We start from the raw sequence: 24,264 nt of genomic DNA, 5'->3' as shown, positions 1-24,264 counted from the left end.
ATAATTTAAGTGCTCCAGAGGCTCAGGAATTGTCCCCTGTGCCTCCAGGACACATGTGCGCACACACACACACGTGTGCTCACATACTCACATCTGTGCACCTGAGGGGTGACACATGCACATACATGCACATGCACGCTGGCACTTTGGGAGGAATGCTTCCACGTGCACACAATCACAGGCACCATACCCACACCTACACACACTTCTGTGGATCTGCGGCCATGATCCCTTTGAAAACACCACTCGAAACCCCTTCTTGAAGAGCAAACAGGCTGTCACCCCATTCTTTTCATACCAAGTTACCAGAATTTAGCTTTTTTTCTAAAAAAAAGACCTCTCATTTTCTTTGAACTATGCTGTCAGTTTTCAAGGTGATGCAATGGATATTATTTACCAAATTTATTAATATTTCACTTAGAATCTGCAAAAGTGAAATTTACTCTTAAACCTTTTTTTTTTAATTATTGCTCAGGCTTTATAAAAACCGGGCAAACATGTTTCAGTCTTTAAAATCTCTATGATCCCCTCATTTTAACAGTTTTTGTTTTTCCCTTCTGGTTCTTGCACATATATGTATGTATATGAAAAGCCCTTTGGACCCGGTGCGATGTAAGTCTAGTTGGGAAAACGAGTCATGGATGCAAATATTAGCTGGAGAAAAACCACTAACACTCTAAACCTTGAAGCGTCTACAAAGGGCTTTTCATGTATTTGATCTTTGCAGCTGCTCTTCTCTGAGGGAGGAGGCATCACCATGGTACCCAGGGAGGAGCGGGGCTCAGACCGTAAACACTCACCTAAGTGCACAGCTCGAGAATTGGCAGAGCCAAAAAACGCAGAGGCAGCTCTTCTGATTTCAAATCCTGTTTCCATGCACCCTGGCAGGATGCTAGAGTGAGGGAGAGACGGGAGGGATGATGCAAAGAAAGCTCTAACACAATGGTCCTGGCTCTCAGCATGCCCGAGAATCACCTGGAGCCCTGTTCAGACAGATCACCAGCCCCAGAATCGGCCTTTCTAGCAAGTTCCCAGGTTGCTTCTGCTGCTAGGTCAGGAACCATTCTTGAAGAGCCAGACATGAGCAAATTAATAACAAAAATTGCTGGTAAGACTACACATTCATACAACTATTTTTGAAAGCTGTTTGGCATTGTCTCATAAATTTAAGGATGTATATCCTACTGTTTGTTCCCTAGAGAAATTCAGGGGTAAATGACCATGGTTCATGCGCAGAAACACTGATAGTTGCATTGTTTGCGTTGCCCGCGTTCTGATATCTCCCAAATACATAAACTGTAGATATTCATACAAAAGGGATTCCATGCCAATGGGAACACCTGCAGGCACTATTTATATATAGCAGATAACAATTATAACGTAGAATGAAAGATAGAAGACACAAAATAATACGGCACGATCCTGCGATATATAGAGTTTAAAACAGGCAAGACTTAAACTCAGATTTTTTTATGGATGCACACTCCAGAGGTATGACCGTGTTAAAATTCAGTCTTCACCAACATACAGTTAACCAATAGGCATATGAAAAGATGCTCAGTATCACTAATAATTAGAGAAACACAAGTCAAAACTACAATGATGTACCTCCTCATACCAGTCAGAATATCCATTATTTAAAAAAAATCTATGGCATTCCTGTTGTGGCCCAGCAGAAATGAATCTGACTAGTATCCATGAGGATGCGGGTTTGATCCCTGGTCTTGCTCAGTGGGTAAAGGATCCGGCATTTCCATGCACTGTGGTGTAGGTCACAGATGCAGCTCAGATCTGGCGTTGCTGCAGTTGTGTCGTAGGCCGGCAGATACAGCTCTGATTCAACCTTTAGCCTGGGAATTTCCATATGCCATGGGCAAGTCCCTAAAAGGACAAAAAAATAAAATAAAAATAAAAATCTATAAATAAAAAATGCTGGAGAAAGTGTGACAAAAGAAAGCCCTCCTACACTGATAGTGGGAATGTATATTGTAGCCACTAGGCCAAACAGTATAGAGGCGCCTCAAAAAACTCAAAATAGAGTTACGATATGATCTAGCAATCCCACTGCTGGGCATATGTATGAAGAAAACTGTAATTTGAAAAGATGCATGCACCCCTATATGCATAGCAGCACTAGTCACAATAGCCAAGACATGAAACAACCTAAATGTCCATCAACAGAGGAATGGATAGAGAAGATGTGGCACATACACACAATGGAAAACCACTCAGCCATGAAAAAGAGTGAAATAATGCCACTTGCGGCAACATGGATGGACATGGAGATCACACTAAGTGAAGTGAGCCAAAGACAAATGCCATCATATGTCACTTACACGTGACACAAATGAACTTACCTGTGAGACAGAAATAGACTCACAGATAGAGAGAACAAATTGTCATTGCTAGGGGGGCGGGAGTGGGGGAGGGAAAGACTGGGAGACTTTGATTAGCAGGTACAAACTATTCTGTAGAGGATGAGTAAAGCACAGTGTCCTACTGTGCAGCACAGGGAACTACATGCAATGTCCTGGGATAAACCGTAGTGGAAAGCACTGTGGAAGAGAATGTATGTATATGGATAACTGAGTCACTCTGCTATACAGCAGAAATGAATACAACATTGTAAATCAACTATAGTTCAAAATTACATTTTAAAGAAATTCAGACTTCACGACTTACTGTGTAACCTGGAATGGATCATTCTGTCTGTGCCTCAACCTCGGTGGTCATAAAATCTGGATAATAATAGTGCCTACCTCGTAGAGTTGTAAAGATTAAAAGCTAACAAAATGATTGACATAGGAGTTAATACATGTTAGATCTCGCTATTGTCATCATTATCATGTCAGGTGTCTCTAAACGGACTTTCTGTGTCCTTGATACAAGCATAGACAAAAGATAAAGACAGGCAGTGAATGCTAACAACCTTAAAAGGAGAAATCAACAGTAACACAGTAATAGTGGGGGACTTTAACACCCCACTTACAGCAATGGACAGATCATCCAGACAGAAAATCAATAAGGAAACACAGCCCCTGAATGAAGCATTGGACCAGATGGACTTAACAGATATTTATAGGACATTCCATCCAAAAGCAATAGAATACACATTCTTCTCAAGTGCACATGGAACATTCTCTAAGATTGACCACATCCTGGGCTACAAATCAAGCCTCAGTAACTTTAAGAAAATTGAAATTATATCAAACATCTTTTCCAACTGCAACGCTATACAACTGGAAATCAACAACAAGAAAAAAAACTGCAAAAAACATGAACACATGGAGACTAAACAACGTGCTAGTAAACAACCAGTGGATCACTGAAGAAATCAGAGAAGAAATTAAATAATACCTGGAAGCAAATGACTATGAAGATATGACACTCCAAAACCTATGGGATGCAGCAAAAGCCGTTCTAAGAGGAAAGCTTATAGCAATACAAGCCACCTCATGAAACAAGGAAAATCTCAAACGAGCTAACTTTACATCTAAAGCTAAAGAGAGAAGAACAGTCAAGACCTAAAGTTCATAGAAGGAAATAAATCATAAAGATGGAGCAGAAATCAATGAGATAGAAATGAAAAAAACCACAGAAAAGATCAAAGACATGCTGTGAAAATAAATGATAATCCAGTTAAATAAGCCAAAGGTAACCACACCCAGCCTACCAGATTAACCAAAGCTCGTGCATACTCTCTGCAAGCATGGGGAACATCAGCGGCAAAAAGACAAGAGTTCTGGGGAATGAAGGCTGACACAGGATAAAGCCTGAGTGGTCAAAGTGGCATCGAAAATTTCAAAATGTGGTGGCTGGAATTCCTGTTGTGGCTCAGCAGGTTAAGAATCCAACGTCTTATCCTCGAGGATGTGATTCAATCCCTGGCCTCCTTCAGCGGGTTAAGGATCCAGCATTGCTGTGAGCTGTGGTGTGGGTCACAGACACAACTCGGATCTGATGTTGCTGTGGCTGTGGTGTAGACAGGCAGCTGCAGCTCTGATTCAACCCCTAGCCCAGGAACGTCTGTATGCTGCAGGTGCAGCCATAAAAAGAAAAACTAAAATACATAAAAATACAGTGGGGATTTCAGGGGCACAATGCAGGAGCCAAGGTGTGGCCCTCGGCCCTTCTTGGGTAAGAGTCTTCCCATGGGTGAAGACCCAGATGCCCTGAAGAAGGAGGTGGTAGGTCGTGAGCACTGCTGCCAGAAGACAGGGCCCTGAACCCGGGGAGCCCTGGCCGATACTCCATGCAACTGCTATCAACCCAGTGAGGCCCAGGCCACCACCCAGTATTAAGGGGATGACAGTTTGTCTTCCTTCTGTTTGCTTCTCCATGAAAAACCACTCTATGTAAAGTGCTTGCTTAAAAGTTAGGATGTGGCTTTGAACTCACCTTTCTGTGTAGTCATCTGTAAGCCCTTGAAACCACTGGTCCTGTTTCCATGGAAACCGCTTGCTTTGCAGGAACCATGTCCGAATACCTTAGAGGGGGAAGGCTTGACTGGGAAAGGATATGCTTCCTCAGGCCCTGGTGACACTTTGGCCGTGTTTCCTCTAGTAGGTGGTGAGAGAGAGAGAGTGAGCTCCAGTGTCCAGGATGGAAGCACAGCCTTTTATAACCTCATCTCAGCAGCGTGCCACCGTCTCTGCCCTGGTCTGTTGGCGGTGCAGACCAGCAACTCTGGTGCCCTGTGGGAGGGGCTGTAGGGGGGTTTCCACACCAGAATTTGAGGCTTGCTGGGGTCAGCTTGAGGCTGGCTGGCAAGTGGCCGACTATTATTTTTTTCTGATTAATATTCTGGACCTCACTTAACTTTTCATCATGACATGGTTTCCTTTCTTACAATTTTTCTTTCATTTTGACCATCACTGTTGGCAGAAAATCAAAGCCTGCTGAATTTTTTATTCTACCTAATGATCAGGAAGTTTCCTCATGGGGAAAACTGTAGCATCTATGCCCATGATCAGACAGGACCAAAAAAAAAAAAAAAAAAAGAAGAAGAAGAAGAAGGAAGAAATGACTGCCTCATCTCCATTCGAATTAGAGAGAAATAACCATTTCTAATATCTTTTGGTTAATATTTATACTTGCCATGCAAAAAAAAAAATCCGCTTTCTTCCAATGATGTGGCTTGACGCAAGTTCAGAGTGAATGTGGTCTGAACCCTGATGCCCTCTTATCTTCCTCCTGATGCATTTAATCACGTCGCCAGGTCCCGGCAGAGCCGCCGGGGAGTGGAGATGTGGTCGATCTTGTTACAGGCAAACATCAAACACAGTCCACGGTAGCCTGGAAACGCGGATTTGATGAATGGTTATAATCAAAGGAACTTCATTATGTAAGCATAATAACCCAGCCGAGGAGATATTTTAGTATGTGCTAAGAACTTATTAATTCCTGGCCGGAGAAATCATTTTCTTTATGGGGATTAGAGCTGCCCAGTAGGCAGCCTCCCTTGCTGAAACTTTTAGGAGCAGCATGTATTTGGACAGGAGGGATTTCTGACTCTGCCGCAGCGACAACAGCGCGCTGTGTTTCTGCGGGGCCTTTCTGGTGCCACCCTGTGGGTTCCTTGAACGTAACCTCATCCGCCCTCATCGCAGCCCCAAGAGGCTGGAGGTCCCATTGTTCTTCCAGATGAGGCACCAGAGAGGCAGCGGGGAGGCAGGGATGCCAGACCAGGAAAAAGCCACTCTGCCTTTGCAGGTTGAGAAGAAGCAGGCACAGAACTGCAAACCATTTTCTCTAGCAAAGGGCTGCAGGTATTTTCAAGAACAATGCTTTGTGCACCCGTGACCACAGCAGCCTTATCACTGTAGCCAAAAGGCGAAAGCAACCCAAGGTCTGTGAAGGATGGGTGGATAACCCAAACATTCTACCTACTCAGAGCCGAGTATTGTCCAGGCTTAAAAAGGAAGGAAGCTCTGTCATTTCTATTTGACAGCGTGAGTGAACCTTGTACACATTACGCTCAGTGAAACAAGCCTGTCACACATGGCAAATACTGTATGATTCCACTGAAAATGCATTTCTGAAACAGAAAGTAGGAGGGTGGGTGCCCAGGGCTGGGGAGCAGCGAAGGGGAGCTATTGCTTAACGGGGACGGAGATGCAGTTGAGACAGATGAGCAAGTTCTGGAGACGGACGGCGGAAAAGGCTTACAACGGTGTGAAGGCACGTAAGGCACCGAACTTGTGGTTAAATGATCCATTTTATCTTGTGCATATTTTACTACAATTTTTTGAGAAGGAGAAGAATGCTGAGGAGCACATGTGTTTGCTGTGACTGGGAAATGGGACAGTGGCTTCCTCAGTGGTCCCCAGGTGCCCTAAGGATAGGAACCACAGTGACAGGGAGAGATGGCCTTGGCGAGTTGCGCTGGATCTGAAAGGGACTGAACCAGGCTATCCTGACAGGCGTGTTGTCTAGTTGGGGTGTACCTAGGATGCTCGGCATTTCCTTCTGTCTCTTACTCAGTGATCTTTTCAGCAGAGCTAAGGAAAGAGAAAGGAAATAAAACTGTATCAGGATCAGTTATGTGTCATGGATAGTCATTACAACAGCAGTAAAGGAGTTCCCATTGCAGCTCAGAGGGTTAAGGACCCAATACAGTATCTGTGAATATGCAGGTTTGATCCCTGGCCTCCCTCAGTGGGTAAAGCATCCAGCAAACACGAGCTGCCACGTAGGTCATGGACACGGCTCAGATCCAGTGTTGCTGTGGCTGTGGGGCAGGCCGGCAGCTGCAACTCCAATTTGACCCCTCGCCTGGGAGCTTCCATATGCCGCAGGTGCGGCCACAAAAACAAACAAAAAACGGGGGAAAAAAGAGTTTGGAAATGATCATTAATATCAATTATTTATTAATACAATGTTTGACTTTTCTCCGCATCCGCGTGTTGAACCATCAATGTGTGCATCATTTGTGGCTGATTCCCTGTCCAAACATAGAGCGATGTGCTGTTCCTATTCGCAGGGTTCACGGTTACGAATAAGGTCGGTTGTTGCTCTTAGGTAAACTCACCACCTCTCAGTGCCTCTGGCATGATGGGAACACCCTTTAAAATCATTCAGGCAGTGACCTACCCTCCTACATAGTGTCCTGGTAAATTCTGGTACATGTTAAGCAGCTAGCTGTTAAGGGTGGAGGGAGGGAAGAAAGCCCTGATTCTTGGTGTTGGCCCATTTCAGTGGTGTAAATTCTCCCCCATCCCCCACTTCCAACTGCAGACTAAAGAGCTGACGTCACTGGACTGCAGAGTGATCTCCCTGGCAGGTGGCAGCAGCTCCGCTTCACCGCTGCATCTTTATGCTGCAAGAAAGTAGGTCAGATGAGCCTCCCTTATGTCGTGAGAATGCAGCTTTGCTGAACATTAAGGTGCTCTTAGGTGCTAGCCGGTTTGCGAAGGAAATTTATAAACCAATATACAACAAAGTAAAATCACACTCTCCGTAACGGGCACATTTGCAGGGGCACACAGTCTTTGAACAAAACCCTCCTGGTCTGAATTGCCTTAGCTCCCGCAGGCTGGGCTGCCGGCCTCCCCCAGATGCCAGTCCTGTTACATTGTCGCATCCATCCTTTCGTTATGCTTCAGAGATCCCTGCAGAAAGCACTGTTCCACTGACATGCTGTCATCTCTCAGCATCCGTGACCTTGACAAGTGAAAGGTCGTCCTTCAAACATTAGCGTTGCAAAGAGCCCCAATAATGATCCCTTTCAAAGAAATTCTTTTGACCATTTCTTTAAAGGGCTGAAAATACTTGGGTGGAACAGGCTGTGGGCTTGTCAGGCTATTTCTATTCACCAGAGCTAAAATACCCATTTGGTGAGACGCTCCTGCAAAGGACAAAGATGAGGAAAAAGAGAAGCCCTTTTTTTTTCAGAGTGAGATGGGCAGCGGTAAACCAGAAGTCCCTGGTTTAGTCGAGGCACTTCTCCCACATAGAGTGCAATAAAGCTTTGCGTTCCTAAGAAAAGGAAAGGGCAGATGACAAGCAAGCCCTCCAAGCCCAGCTGCATCCTTTTCAGAGCCCAACACTGTGTTCTAGTCGGATGTGATAGGAAATTACCTCCCAGGCAAGCACCGACCTCCTCAATGCATTTGCCCCCACATAGCGGCCCTTGAGGTAGGACAGAAACCCTTATTCCAGAATTGGTGCACTCTCATTAGCACATAAAGAACCGAGAAAAGTAACATAGCCCAGACTGGGGAAGCCATCACCCTTGCCAGGTCCCCACAGGAAATCTGTATCTTTTCCTACTCTGCCGCTTTACAGATTTATTTTCTTTTTGGCAAATGCTGCACAGCAAGGAAGCCTCTGTGTGGCCTGTAGACACCCATGGCCCCAGGAGGCCTTACATGGACTGGTTTCCAGAGCACAGCTTTGCCACCAGAGTTTAATCTCTGCTCAGCACAGGGGGCTGCAGGAATTGGCTTTTTATGAGGGCCCAGGGAACCCCGTTCCAAAGCTAAATTGTCTGTGGGTTTCATGCTCCCCCCTTTGAAAGGAAGAATGAGAAGTAAACATTTTCTTCTGTGTGGACCTACAACAGATTTATTCACAGTTTTGCGATTGAAATCACTTTGGGTGGCTTTGGGATCTTTAATTGTCACCACATAGCCCTCAGCCCTTTTGGGAAAAAAAAAATCTTGGTTAATGGATTTGGGGCCAAACTGAAGATGACTTTAGTAAAGACACGTCATGAAGAAGATGTGCCCAAAGGCCTGAGGGGACCACGGCCCCCAATTCAAAGCCCGCATTCACGTCCATGCCTCATCTGCAGACTCCTCCTCTCCTGGGGCGCGAAGAAATCCCTGCCGTCAGACACACGGATTCGCTGTGGATCTGTGCTCATGTAACTACACTGAGGATTGGCTTCTTTTATCCTCTCAGCAATCCTCACCATTCTTTGACAAAGAAGAAAAAGCCTGAAGCACAGAGTGCTTAAGTGACTGTCTAGGGCTACACAGATTCCGATTCAGGCCACTACCGTGTTATACGACGGGCTGATGACAGTTCAGCCCAACAGCGAGTATGCAGCCGGGGGTTGCTTTGGAAACCATATACCTCGTCTGTCTTCTCTGCAGAGCCATCCAATAGAAATTGCTTTTTCAATATAGAACATATGTCGTGTTTTCTCATACAGTCTAGACCTATGATGACGGTCAGCTCAGAACTATTCTCTGTCTCCTCATATAGAAATCCAAAATACTAATGGATTAAAAAATAGTTTAATTCCCTGTTTCGTAAACTTTTTTCTGGAGTGAGGCAGACCAGATTCGGGATGACAGCTTCAGGGTGTTGTCGGAGACCCAAGTCCTCATGATCCAAGACGGCTGCAGGTGCTCCAGCTGTCAGGTCCTGATTCCAGACTCGACAGGAGGAGGTAGAGGGGGTCTAGAGGGATTCCAACCAGCTGAGCATGCCTTCCAGAAGTTTTAGATGTATCATTACCTTGAGTGTCATCGTATGGCAACCCCTGATTGTAAGAAAGCCACTTAAATATATGATTTTATTCATAGTGTCTTCTGTTAAAAAACGTGGAAAGAAAAAGGAAAAAAAATGGACTTGGGGAGGCAACTAGAACTCTCTGTTTAAGGTCAATTGTTCACACCTACGGTTACGAGTTTACGAGGGCCCCCAAAATAGTACCCTGTAGTTCAGAATCAAGCTAAGGGTAGATGTGGAGTAAGGTAGTTTGATATGAGCCTCTAGAGAATGTGGGCTTGCAAATCCCACAGCCTCGAATTAGGGAGACTTACCCGCCCAGCCCGTGACACGTTCAGAAGCATGCAGACCCCTCTCACTCAGACCAGTCTCCTCTCGTTATGGGAAGTGTGCAGATCAGACCCGAGCCCTCTGCCAGCAGATAACCCCAAGGGACTGAACCTCACTGGTGGGTTCCTCCCCCACTGCCCCGCCCCTCAGGAGAGAGGTCAGGAGTGCTGTTCGGGAGAAGGTCCCTCCACATGGAAGCACAAGAAGTGGGGGGCATGTCTCCCAACAATGACCTGCCTGTTTTGGCAGCTGGGATCTCCCTTCCCTTATGATATTCCTAGTACTTGTATTTCTAGTCGGCAAATTCTTCTGCATATGCCCAGTGGTGTGTTAGTAAACCTGTTAACATCCGGATCTCAGCAAAGTGTATCAATACTCATAGTATCTATCGTATTCAGTGTCATCGATTCCGTATGGCCTATTCATTCTCAACATACGTTCCTTGCTTTCCAATGTACTTTGGAGTCTGTGCCCGCCCCCCATTCCACCCTACAGCTGTACCTGGTGAACCAGTGTTGTTCCGGCATGAAGTGTGGTTGGTACATTTGTTTATGGCAACAAGATGGAAGTGAAACAGCAGAGACTGATGCAGGAATTTCCTTCCTTTGTCAGTGGTGAGTGACTCCTGTGCTGAATCAGATGCGTCATACTTCTTTGCCGAACCTTTCATACTGGAAGAATCTTTTCTCAATATTTAGGGCTATGTATGATGGAACAGCTTTGGACGTTCAGTCTTCATTATCAGTTTTTTTTCCTACCTCTTTCTTAAATCCAGGCAACCAATCAAACAATAAACCAAGCCCTGACATGTAGCATCTACAGACTTGAGTGTGCGCTGACTCATGAATTTCTAAGTTCCACCACGTCCTCGTATGTCCATTTCACTCAAATCCATCTGTCTTAGATCCCAGACAAGCCAGTCCAGGACCTCAAATTTTGTAGCCCTGGGCACTTCTGATGGGATCCCTCCTTCCATTGCATTTAGGAGACAGAAGCCAGCATCACACATCTCCCTACTTGTGCATCTTGGCTCCACCCACTCACCCCAGATGTGCCCACATCCCAGTGTGAGTTCACATGAGCCCCACAATCATCACAACCCCACGGAGGCAAAGCAGCGAGCATCCCCCTGATTTAAACTCAAAACTTGGAAAACAGTATGGAAATTTCTCAAAAAACTAAAAGGAGAACTACCATATGACCCAGCAATTCCACCCCTGGGACTAGAGCTGAAAAGACACAAAAACACTCCTTCAAAAAGGTACCTGCATCCCAGTGTTCAGAGCAGCAGTTTACAATAGCCAAGGTATGGAGGCAACCTAAGGGCCCACCAGCAGATGAATGGATAAAGAAGACCTGGTCCAGGGAGTTCCCGTCGTGGTGCAGTGGTTAACGAATCCGACTAGGAACCATGAGGTTGCGGGTTCGGTCCCTGCCCTTGCTCAGTGGTTAGTGAGCTGTGGTGTAGGTTGCAGACGCGGCTCGGATCCCGCGTTGCTGTGGCTCTGGCGTAGGCCGGTGGCTACAGCTCCGATTCAACCCCTAGCCTGGGAACCTCCATATGCCGCGGGAGCGGCCCAAGAAATAGCAACAACAACAATAACAACAACAACAACAACAAAAAAAGACAAAAAAAAAGAAGACCTGGTTCATATATACAATGAAATACTACTTAGTCATGAAAGGAGTGAAATTTTGCCATTTGCAACCACATGGATGGGCTTGGTGGGCACTATTCTAAAAAGAAGTAAGTCAGAGAAAGACAAATACTGTATGATATCACCTATATGTGGAGCCTGAAAAATACAACAAACTGGTGAACAAAACAAAAAGAAACAGACTCCCCGATATGGAGAAGAAACTAGAGGTTACCAGTCGGGAGAGGGAAGTGGGAGGGAAGTGGGGAAAAGGTTATTATGGGATTATGTGAAATCATGCCTGTGAAGCTTTTGAAAATTGTAAGCACTATAGAATTGAAAGACTCTTTCATTCGATATAAACAAAACAAAGAAAACCTCCAACCTAAACATGGACATGCGTCCAAATGAAAATAAGTGTTTCTCACCTGGGTGTCGTCCTCAGCCACGGGTTGTCCATTATAGGCCAGACACAAGAGAAAGGCTCCTGTTTCTGCATATTTTTACTTCCTCATTTTCTTCCACGTTTTTGGCCCTCAGTTCTATCCAAGGAATCTTACTATAGAAAATCAGTTCCTATCTTTAAAAGACTAAGTGGTTGTTGAGCTCTATGTGTTGTCTGTATATTTTGGAGATTAGGCTCTTGTTGGTTGCATTGTATGCAAGGATTTGCTCCCATTCCATGGGTGTCTTTTCGTTTTTGTGATGGTTTCCTTTGCTGTACAAAAGCTTTTCAGTTTAATTAGGTCCCGTTGACTTATATTTGTTTTTATTGTCATTATTAAGAAGATACGAGACATATATTCAATGGACTACTACTCAGCTATAAAAAAATCATGCCATTTGTAGCAACATGGATGGATTTAGAGATTCTCATACTAAGTGAAGTAAACCAGAAAGCACCAAATGATACCACTTATATGTAGAATATAAACTATGGCACAAATGAATCTATCTGCAGAACAGAAACAGACTCACAGAGAATAGACTTGTGGGTGCTAAGAGGGAGGGAGAGGGAGGGAGATGGATGAGGAGTTTGGGGTTAGTAGATGCAAACCATCACATTTAGAATAGATAAGCAGTGAGGTCCTACTGTAGCACAGGGAACTCTATCCAGTCTCTTGGGATGGACCAGGATGGAAGATAATATGAAAAAACGAATGGTTATATATATGTGACTGGGTCACTTTGTCCTGCAGCAGAAATTGACACAACAGTATAAATCAACAATACTGTAATAAAAAAAAAAAGATTAAGTAGTTGTGGAGCAAAAGAAAGCATCCTGAAATATTCTCAAATAATTTGCCTCCTTACAACATAATTTTTTGAAAAAAAATTAAAAAGTCAACTCTATTTTAAATTTATAAATAATTGCACAGTATATACAAATATGAAGTTTGCCATTTTCATGGATAAGGACTTTCCCCCGACTCACATTACTGTGCGTTCCCATGTACATGCTGGGAGCTGGGGGCGCCCACTGCCAAGGACGTTCTAGCAAGGGCAGTGGACGCCCAGCACTGTCATTGTAAGAGCTGTCCCTCATCCTTTGTCCAAATCCCTGCCGAGGAAGTGACACCACCACCTTCCTTTCCAGGAAGACATCCAAGGATGCTTGTCGAGGGAAGCCGAGTTCATGGGCACATGAGTAAACCGTCCAGAGCACTGGCTTCTCCTGCCCTATTGACACGCAGAATGGTTTTTATTAGCCATTTTGGAACGAGACCTTCTCACCTAGTTTACATGGTTTTAGACGAACCACACGCCTAAAGCCAGCTTAACATTTTCTGACTGGTTGAGGAGCATCATTGAAAAATGCCCAGAGTGGCCCTGGTGCCCTCAGGGCTGAGATGTGTGTGGGGTGAGGGAGGCGGGACCCCGGGTTCCCTGGAGGAGCCGAGTGGCCCCGTATCACTGTCGGTCTGAGGTTCCTGCCAGCTCAGAGCTGGCCAGCGCCCCGCTGACATCAGCTCTTTGGTTGGTGGTCCCACCCCCTGCAGCCTGCCACTCTCTGCAAGAGTGGGCTTCAGTCTGCTGTAGACAGGAAAGTAATTTAACCACAGTCATGTTTTCTTCTTGTATAAACGTTAAACAGAGAGCGTGGAGCTTTCTTTTGCTGCTAAAATGCTTGCATTTTTACAGTTATTTTGGGGTTATTTGGGGATTCTTAGCCACCACTTATGATTGCCTCATCTTTCTCATAAATATATTCCCTGTGGTTGAGGTTTACTGAAATGATACCACTTATAGAAAAGTGTCTCTCCATGTTCAAAGAAAAACGGAGAAGGAGACATATCAGAAGAACCTCTCCCCATCACCATGTGGTCCCTGGCATCACGGTGCACTGAGCAGGCTGGGCTCACATCCAGGATGCCAGGCGACACGGCAGGTGTGCCCCACGGCCCAGACACAGGTATCCCATGCTCCTGTCCAAGTCCCTGCTTGGTCAAGGTGTGAGCTTTCTCTTTCAGCTCTCCATCCACCCTCGAGATGTCCAGGTCCCACGCGCCTTGTTCTAAAGGGTTGATAGCATCCAGAGCTGCTTGATGATGGCTGATGCAAAGTTAAATGCAGGAGGAGTAGCCACACTTGGGAGGGAGATGGGGCAGAGTGGTCCACTCCCCTCCCTGCTTCCCTTAGAGCTTCACCCTGGCCTCCTCTGCTGCAGAAGCCTCTCTTGGAGAGGGCACCATGCCTCCCTCGGGCCCTCCCAGTGGTGTGCTTACCAGCCTCCTCTCTGCTGGGGGCCCCACCGTTGGTGGCTACCTGGACCAGTCCATGGCACTTTTACCTGAGGCCATTGAATTCCTAGGGCTTTAGACCCTGCCCTCAGTGAGGAGGGGAGCGAGGAAAGGGACCAGTATCGCAGGGTCACAGCCCAGCAGACTCTAATCATGTTGCTGCACAGGAAACCTACCTTTAAGATCTCATAGGAGGAAAAGCTTGGGTCCCGTGTTTGCTTCCAACTAAGGTGGCACATGTCACCTCTTGTGGAACCTTCCTCACCCCCCTCAGCTCCCTGTAGTGGAAACACCATGGCAGACCCAGAGTTTCCACAGCCAGGAAGCATCAAACTGGAGCAAGATGCCAGCTGGTCTTCCTGCAGCTTTATCCCGTCCCTCCTCTTGGAGTCCCCCCATCATGTACTTGAAAGGGAACATTCCCTCTGTGCTCAACTTTCTTATGCAGAGATTGCAAATAGCGGTGCCACTTGGGAAAATGGCGTGGCTGTTTCCCAAAATGTTAAACATAGAATTGCCCTGTGACCCAGTAGTTACTCTCCTAGCAACCTACCTGGGAAAATAAAAATTTAAGTCTGCACAACAAACTGTACACAAAAGTTTGTGGTGGCCTTATTCATAATATCCACAAAGTGGAAACTCTTCCAAAGTATATCGACGGGTAAATGAATAAACAGTGTATCCATGTAATGGAATACTACTCAGCCATGAAAAGGGAAAGTACTGATATGCACTGTGGTACGGCCGAACCTTGAAAGCAGGCACAGTGAGAAAAATCCAGAAAACTAGACACAAAAATGTCTTTACTGTTGGATCCTATTTATAGGAAATGTCTCAGAAAGGTAACTCTGGAGGGATGGAACGTCCATTCATGGTTGCTTAGGACCGGGGTGGGAAAGGAAAGTGACCCTAAATGGACAGGAGGACTCTTTGGGGGTTAATGTAAATGCTCTAAAATTTGGTACGGCAATGGTTACACAACCCTATATGCTTTCATTGGGTTGTGTGTGTGAGTGTGTGTGTGTGATAATGTAAATGTATACTTGTTTGTGTTGAATAGTACCCCTCACAATTCATGTCCACTGGGAACCTCAGAATATTACCTCATGTGGAAATAGGGTCTTTGCAGATGCACTTAGTTAGGATGACGTCATCCTGAACAAAGACGGGTCTTTAATCCATGACCACTCTCGTCCTAAGAAATCCACGTGAAGACCCAGAGAAACACTGGAAGGAAGAGCCCCACGTGAAGACGAGGGCAGGGGTTGCAGGGATGCAGCCGGGAGGGCCAAGGAACGCCCAGGGCCCCCAGAAGCTGGGAGAGGCGAGGAAAGAGTCTTCTTGGGACCCTTTGGAGGGAGCGTGGTCCTCACGTCCCCTTCGCAGTGGACCAGCCTCCAGGACTATGAGAAAAGACATTCCTGTTGCAGGCCACCCAGCCCGGGGTTATGCGCTGCAGCCGCCCTGGGAAACGGAGAGCTACTAACCCCCACTCAGGTGTGCGCTCAACACAGGTGGACTTTCTGGTATGTTAAGGACACCTCTGCAAAGCTGTTAATAAAATTTAAACATTTTTGAAGAGGCAAGAAGAGGAGTTCCTGTTGTGGCTCAGTGGTAATGAACCCGACTAGTATCCATGAGGATGTGGGTTCGTTCTCTGGATTAAAGGATCCAGCGTTGCTGTGAGCTGCAGTGTCACAGATGCAGCTTGGATCCCGCACTGCTGCGGCTGTGGTGTAGGCCGGCAGATGCTGCTCTGATTCAACCCCTAGATGGGAACTTCCCCTAAAAACTAAAGAAAAAAGAAAAAGCAAGAGGAAAGGAGTGACGAGGACCAAAGTTGGGATTGGTGGAGCCGGTTCTGGGGTTTCTCAGCTACGCAGGAAGAGGGGTGCTCCATGGTCGTAGGCGACTCTTTGACACACGGAGCTCACAGGGCTTCTTTTCCATGGTTCTCAGTCTGTCTGCTGCACATCCTATTGTCACCGCCACGTGCCCACTGACGATGGAGAAACTTCAGGGTGCAGGGTCTTCCATGAGGCTCCAGGCTGCAAAACCAGTAGATCTCTGCTGGTGGTGGCCCATCTCAGGGCGCTCTGGGCAGCCGTGAGGAAGACCTGTCGTGGTGTGTGCCAGACCCTGTGACCATGTGCCCAGGGAGAGGGCATGGAGGGCTCTGAGGGGGCCACAAAGACACAGTGTGAGCACAACCTTGGAAATGAGGGAGGGTCTTTCTTCCTGTGATTGGGAAAGTGGGGCGAAAAAGCCGGTGGAAAATAGCGATGTTTTAGGTCTTTTTCAAATCTTCCTGGTTGTTTTTGAATCATCTTGTTCCTTTCTTGCATCTTAAAAATAGCTGTAAACATTTTGTGTGTAATTATTTTAGGGGCTGTGTCTAGCGATTCTAGCATCTGAAGTCCTTGGGGTGGGAGGCTGGTTTCTGGGGAGGGTGGATTGTTTCCCTTGGGTTTCAGACTTTGGTTTGGGGAGCTCGTGGTTAGCAGAGGTTCATCTGGGAGGATCCCAGGGGGCCCTGGACGGAGGGCACGTCCTTCTCGAGTGTGTTTGTGTTTGCTTTTGCTGGATTCCCCAGGCCCAGTGCCAAACTAGAACCACCACTGCATTATTCCTCTCATATGACTCGACTCCAAACCAAGGCAGAGTCAGACCTGCTACAGATTCTCAGGGGAGACCCTTTCTCCTTCATTCACGACACACAGCCAAGGCAGTGTGCGTCTCCCTTTGCTGTTGTGGGGTCTTATTGATGGATAGAGTTTTGGTGATAGGACTGGCTCTAAACCTAGAGGCCTTTGAGGACCTGGTTTGAAGGTTTCACTTTCAACTCCTGCCTTTCAGGTGGTCAGAGCCCCAGCATCCTCATACCTGAGGCCTTTCAGCGCCCACCTGTGTCCCTGGCTCCCAGGGCTCCCCTCACTTTCTTATAAGCTTAGCAACCATTTGAGAGGTGCTTGTTACACACTGTCCAGCCTTTTTAGGGGGTCGGGGGGATGGGACTGGGGCCTTGTGTCACCTGGCATGTGGCCCAGAGTGGGTGTCTAGAGATGAATTTGCAAGCAGAGAAGGAGAACTTGAGAAGTTTCACAGATAAGGGTTCCGGTTCCCTCAATGCGTTGGGAGATTTCCCTGCCAGAAGCTATGGGTCGGGGGTCTGCGGTCCGGTGCCAGCTGTGGGGAGGATCCCAGGGGGCCTGGAGTGTCTAGAGTAACTTCTCGGGTTGGTTACAGCCCCCAGGGCTCCCCCTCAGTGGGCCTGACAAGGTGTCCTTCCCAGGGTTGGAAACGTGGTTCGAAATGTAGGTGATTACAGGAGTTCCCGCTGCAGCTCAGTGGGTTAAGAACTGGACATAGCATCTGTGAGGATGGGAGTTTGATCCCTGGCCTCCCTCAGGGCGTTAAGGATCTGGCGTTGCTGTGGCTGTGGCGTAGGCCGGCAGCTGCAGCTCTGATGCAGCCGCTAGCCTGGGAACCTCCATATGCCACAGGCGCAGCCCTAAAAAGTAAAAGACATTTAAAAAAGAGGAAACGAAATGCAGGTGTTTACAGAAGGGGGTGTGTAAGTCTCAGTGGAAGCCCTGCTGGAGTCCAGTCAGCAGGGCAGAGCACGCTCCTGTGCGTCCCAGGGGACGGGTCTGAAAAGAGCCACACCCCAAGCAAGGCATCCCGCGGCATTCCTGCTCAGGGCTCATTCAGTCCAGTTTCGTTTTCCTGCCCCTTTCCACCCGAGTTGGTCCCGACTCTCGCGCAGCAGTTTCTGGACACTTTTTATGTCAAAGACCGTCTCCCCAAGCGCGACGGAGCCGCATGCGAGTTGCGGCCAGGAACGCGAGAGCCCTGCTTCGCCGAGTAAGTTGTGTCGCTTTGGGGTTTGCAGTTCCTGCGATGATCACGTCCTATCCGAACACCACCCTGGCCACTCAGGGTCAGAAGAAGGAAATGAGCTGCACGGCCCACGGCGAGAAGCCCATCATCGTCCGCTGGGAGAAGGAAGACCGCATCATTAACCCCGAGATGGCCCGTTACCTCGTGTCCACCAAGGAGGTGGGAGAGGAGGTGATCTCTACGCTGCAGGTAAAAGCAAAACCCCACAAAGCAGGACCAGACTCCCAGCCTCGGAGAACAGACCTGGGGTGGCCGGGGGGAGGGGGAGGGAGCGGGATGGACGGGAGTTTGGGGTTGGTAGACGCCACCTATTCCATTTAGAATGGATAAGCAGTGAGATCCTGCTGTACAGCACAGGGAATGCTATCTAGTCTCTTGGGATAGAATATGATGGACGATAATATGAGAAAAAGAATGTGTGTGTGTGTGTGTGTGTGTGTGTATTCTGTACAGCAGAAATTGGCACAACACTGTAACTATGGTAAGGAGTTCCCGCTGTGGATCAGTGGGTTATGAACCTGACTAGTATCCATGAGGATGAGGGTTCCATCCCTGGCCTCGCTCAGTGGGTTAAGGATCCAGTGTTGCCGTGAGCTGTGGAGTAGGTCACAGATGTGGCTCGGATCTGATGTTGCTGTGGCTGTGGTCCAGGCCGGCAGCTGCAGCTCCACTTCGCCCCCTAGCCTGGGAACCTCCATATGCCACAGGTACGGCCCTGAAAAGCAAAAAACAAAAACAAAAACAAAAAACTCCTCTACTCCAATAAAAATAAAATTTTAAAAAAGCATCGCAAACATGGCAGATGCCAGTCTGCCCTCAAGGGCAGACTAAGGCCGTCCTTTCACATAAGTGGCTGTGTGTGGTGATGAGCAGCAGATCCTCTGTCAGACGCGTTCGTGGAGCAGCGTCTCTCCCTCCCATCTAAAGGGAGGCTGAGTAGTCTGCAACACCCTTGCTTTATTGCAGGTGTTATTACGAGGCAAGTGATTACAGACAGGACAGAGAAGCCAACTGTCATTAAGAAAAGGGAGAAGGAGTGTCTTTTAATGACAGTTAATCCTGGAGGACGGCAGCCTGTGCTGTGCACACATAGGCTGTACGTGTGATTCCTATGAGCAAAAGTGTAGACAGGCTGTGGACACAGCATGTTAGAAGGAAACCGTTTTGCTTCTTTGGGAAAAAACCCAGTGTAAAAAAGGATTGCAGGATTTTACAAACTTTAGCCCTCTTGGTGTCAGCTGCGTGATCACTTCAATACAGAGGAGAAGGAAAAGCCCTGTGTTTGACATGCTGGGGTCCAGTCCCAGGCCCAGAGGTGCCCAGGAGACCAAAGCTTTACTGCAGTAACTGCAGTATTCATAGATCTGTGTTGTTTTTTTGTTTTGTTTTGTTTTGAAGGCGGTGTTGCTTTGGATGCTTTAAAAATCCGCTATGAGAGAAAAAATGTATATAAGGAATATTTATCCGCCTGACCATGACATTCTCTATCAATTTTCACACCCAGTTTAACGAACTGGGAGCTGACACGGCTAATGTCCAGGGTACCTGTCCATCTGCACGTTCACAGTTGTGCTGAAGTAGTGCTCTCAGAGTTGTGCGTCCCCGTGCGTGCGTGCGTGCCTGGGGCTGGGAGGAGGGCGAACGTGGCGAGAAGAGGTCTAGAGCCCCAAGCCCTTTAGTTGTCCCCTCACTGCTTTCTACTGGGTCCGACGGATCTCTCTGCTTTTTCCGTAGATTTTGCCAACGGTAAGAGAAGATTCTGGCTTCTTCTCCTGTCACGCTATCAATTCTTACGGGGAGGACCGTGGAATAATTCAGCTCACGGTGCAAGGTAGGGAGGACACAGCCGAGGGGGAGAAGTGCACGGCTGCTTTAGGGCAGTAAGTGTGTGCCCAGGCTCGGGCATCCATGCGGCCTCAGCCCGACACGTCCCACTTCCAAAGCCCCAGAAAATGTTGCATCAGTACAAAGTCGGCGCTAAAGCAGTTATTTCACAGATCTCATGACTAGGTCAAGGTGCAGCTCCAAAGCCCAGAATGAGGTCCGTAAAGAAATGGGCTTGGAACACTGGCAGCCCTGCTGAATGCACAGCGGGGCGACGGGGGCTTCCTTAAACTAGACGATCCGACCCGAATGAAAAGGAAAGTTTAACATTTGGGGCCCGAAGAGTTTTTGAGGTCATAGATCCCAAGCCAGAAGAATGACATCTAAATCCTACGGGTTTAGGAGTTTGCCTCGTGGCTCAGTGTAACTAGCCCGACTGGTATCCATGAGGATGCTGGCGTGATCCCTGGCCTCATTCAGGGGTTGAGGATGTGGCATTGCTGTGAGCTGTGGTGGAGGCTGCAGATGCAACTTGGATCCTGCATGACTGTAGCTGTGGCTGTGGTGGAGGCCGGCAGCTGCAGCTCCAATTCGACCCCTAGCCTGGGAACCTCCATAGGCCGTGGGTGTGGCCCTAAAAAGGCAGGAAAAAAAAAAGTCCTCCAGGTTTGGTCCAGGTTTATAAGTGCTAGGAAAACTGGCAGATTTTGGAAAAGTGACATTTTGCCATCCTAAAATGGGATTAGGGGGAAAAAATGACTTATGAGTAAAAAACGTCGGCCATCATCAAAAGCTAAGAAAGCTTTTGTGAGCCACAGTCTGCATTTCCCCTCGTTGTCTTGGGTCCGAAGGGCGTGTGAACTGATCCCCGGTTCCTGTGGACCCACAGAGCCCCCAGACCCTCCCGAGATTGAGATCAAAGACGTGAAAGCCCGCACCATCACGCTGCGCTGGACCATGGGTTTTGACGGGAATAGCCCCATCACCGGCTACGATATTGAATGCAAAAATAAATCAGGTAAGGCCTCGATTTCCCCCCGCTGTATTTCCTCTTCGAAAAGCCCTTTTGGGTTTTCTCCTTTTTAATGGCTTTTACCTATAAAACTAGCCCGGACTCTGGAAAACTCGGAGGGGGCTCTTGGGACGGGCCCATCTCTTCCCTTGCACAGAGCACACCGCTGCCTCCCTTGGTGGGGTGGTTCGGGTAGATGGCTCTCTTGCTTGGGTCAGCCCCGCCTCTTTTCTCTTAGAGCCGGAGGGGCCTCCATCCTGCTCCCTCCCCTGCTCCCGGGGCCCCCAGGGCACTCTGGCCTCAGTTGGCGGCCAGCCTGGCCTGGCCGCTGTCACGGTTTCCACCTCCGAGCTTCCCTTTGCTTCCCTCCCGTCCGAATCCCCGAGGGCCGGCTGTGCTCAGAGTCTGTGGGATGAGCTGAGTGGGGATGGCCCATGCCGAGAGAGGAGAGGTGTGTCTCGCTGAGATGGGGACCCTGCTGGGCCCTCCTGGACATGTGGGGACAGGAACTGCAGCCCAGGCCATCCTGCGCCTCCTCTGGGTGGGCAAGGGGTCGGCCCCCCGGGAGCCCGTAAATCAAACAGACCCGGCTGGCAGGACCATGAGGGGTGGGTCTTATTATCATCTTATAGGGGACAATGACAAGGCCACTTTGAATGTTATGACGCGGCAGGCTGAGGGTTGGACACGTCTGTGGCCCCTTGTCTGGACTTTGACACACAGGAGTCAAGGAATTAGGGCACCACTGGCACAAGAGGGATCGACACAATTCTCAGAGACCACAAGAGTGGCCTTGTTTTTCTCTTTCTGGGTACCACGTGTCACTGCAGAGTGCAGAGTCTTGACCCATTTTGAGCTGAAGCTGGAGTAAAAAATTAAGCGGGGAGTCCCCGTTGTGGCTCAGCAGGTTAAGAGCCCGACGTAGTGTCTGTGAGGGCACGGGTTCCACCCGCGGCCTCACTTAGTGGGTTAAGGACCTGGCATTGCTGTGAGCTGTGGTGTAGGTCACAGATGTGGATCAGATCCCGCGTGGCTTTAGCTGCGGTGTAGGCCGGCGGCTACAGCTCCCATTCGACCCCTCGTCTGGAACTTCCTTGTGCTGCAGGTGCAGCCCTAAAAAGAAAAAAATAAATTAAAAAAAAAAAGAAAAAAGCTGGAGGCAGCTGAAAGGCAGGTGAGGGGTGAGGAAGTGCTTCGGCAGGAGCGGACGGGCTGCAGAGCCGAGAGTGTGAGACCAGGAGGCGGAAGGGACTCGGGAGACGCGTTGAGCGCTGGGTTAAAGGAAAGCCACAGGTGACCATGCAGATAACGTGCATCTGGAGTCCCCGTCGTGGCTCAGCAGTTAAGGAACCCGACTAGGATCCATGAGGACGCGGGTTCAATCCCTGGCCTCGCTCAGTGGGTTAAGGATCCGGCATTGCCGTGAGCTGTGGTGTAGTGGCAAATGTGGCTCGGCTCTGTCATGGCTGTGGCTGTGGCAAAGGCCGGTGGCCACAGCTCTGATTCGACCCCTAGCCTGGGAACTTCCATATGCCACGGGTGTAGCCCATAAAAGAGGGAAAAAAAAAAAAAAAACTTGGATCAAACCAAGAACAGCAGGTGTAGCCATGGTACTTATGATTGGTGTGTGATATGTAGCGGATTAGAAATGTGGAAGAAAAGGTGTCAGAAGGGGTGGGATGGATCCGCTTGGTCTCCTGAGCCACAGCCAGAGCCCAGAAGTGAGGTGATGCTTCCACAGACCTGAGGAAGCCCTTGGAGGGGAGCTGTGTGGCTGCAGTCACGCTGTCCATGCAGTGGGCTGGGGAGGGGTGCAGGGGGCGGGGAGCGAGCCGAGGGCAGTGCCAACCCCCACGGGGATCTTTCAGGAACCAGGACCGACCGTCTTGCCCAGGGCAAAGGGAAGAGGGGAGGCCCTGCTGTCCTTCTGGAGAAGTTAAGGTCAGGCTGGAACCAAGCACTTCTTAGGGGCGGCAGACACATTCTTGCAGAGAAGGGCCTGGAAACCCGCAGCAGCAAGGAGAACTTGGCAGGAATACAGACGTGCATGATGGGGACGCTTGCAGCGTCCCCAGAGGGAGAGGCAGACCCCACCAGTCTCTCTCACCGGCCAGGGACCGAAGGCCTGGGGTCTTAGACCTGGTGGCCTCTCAGGGGAGCAGCCTCCCTCTCTTCGGGGGCTCGGTCATTTCCGGGTGTTGGCGACGATCCAGGCAGGGGTTGATCGAGGGGGTCTGGGGCCCAGCCTGTCTCCACTGTAGCCTTGTCTCTTAGCAGCTGTGCACCTTCACTGGCTGCCTGGCTCCCCATCCTCCTCTGTGAAACGGGCTGCCTCGGCATCCACCTGTGACAGTCGACCCTCGAAGGCCGCCCTCCCCTCCCTGGACCACAGTTGCTATGGTTACTTGCACCTGCTGCTTAGACCCCGCTGCTCATGTTACCTCCATAGGGACCCATCCCTGGTCCACACTGGAGGCCAGGCCTCCCCGTCTTGGGCTCCACAGGATCTCCCCCTGCTCCTCTGGCAGGTGCCGTCACGTGTGATCAAACCCCTCACTCCGCGACTGTGGGTTTTTTTTTTTTTTAAATATATCATCATTTTCTTTTATTATATCTGGGTTTTGACTGCAGTTGGAAAAGCTGTCTTCTATGCTCGGGCCATGAAATAACTCATCCTGTTTTCTTCTCATACTTGTGTTGTCTCTCCCTCTTTTCGAAATTTAGATCTCAAATCGTTTTGGAGTTCATCTTTGTGTATGCTCGGAGAGATGGCTCTAGTTTTGTCTTTTCTAAAAAGGGTCTCCTTTTGCCCCAACATCATTTGTTAAAAAGTCCGTCTTTGGAAGTTCCTGGCATGGCTCAGTGGTTGCGAACCCAACTAGTATCTGTGAGGATGTGGGTTTGATCCCTGGCCCCGTTCAGTGCGGTGAGCATCCGGCGTTGCCGTGAGCTGTGGTGTAGGTCACAGACCTGGCTTGATCTGATGTTTCTGTGGCTGTGGTGTAGGCTGGCAGCTGTAGCTCTGATTTGACCCCTTACCTGGGAACTTCCATATGCCGCACCTGCAGCCCTAAAAAGACAAAAAATGAACATCCACTTTGCCCAGTGATTTCAGATGCCACCTTATTGCTTACTAACTTTCCATGTGTATGTCAGTCTACTTATGGTCTTTCTATGCTGTTCCATTGGCTCATCTATTAAAGCACCAGTACCAGACTATTTTAATCACGGAGGCTTTATGTTTTAATATCTAAGACTGGGCCACCCTAGGAACTTTTCCTTTCCTGTGTTTTATTAGTTTTCCATATATAACTTTAGGGTCAACAAGTTTAGCTACAGAAAAACATGTGTTTTTTGTTAC

General features: G+C 48.4%; 1 protein-coding gene across 1 annotated transcript in view; it reads left to right on the top strand.

Moving 5' to 3' along the window:
• DSCAM (DS cell adhesion molecule) overlaps positions 1–24,264 on the top strand; it is a 725,315-nt gene that overhangs the window by 557,675 nt on the left and 143,376 nt on the right. Inside the window, 3 exon segments of the mRNA XM_021071497.1 lie at positions 18,060–18,256; positions 19,802–19,898; positions 20,781–20,909. Coding sequence (XP_020927156.1) covers positions 18,060–18,256; positions 19,802–19,898; positions 20,781–20,909 — 423 coding nt within the window.

This window comes from Sus scrofa, chromosome 13 (assembly GCF_000003025.6).
Source record: "Sus scrofa isolate TJ Tabasco breed Duroc chromosome 13, Sscrofa11.1, whole genome shotgun sequence".
In the NCBI taxonomy this organism is placed as follows: Eukaryota; Metazoa; Chordata; class Mammalia; order Artiodactyla; family Suidae; genus Sus; species Sus scrofa.
This window is presented reverse-complemented; position numbering and strand designations above follow the sequence as displayed.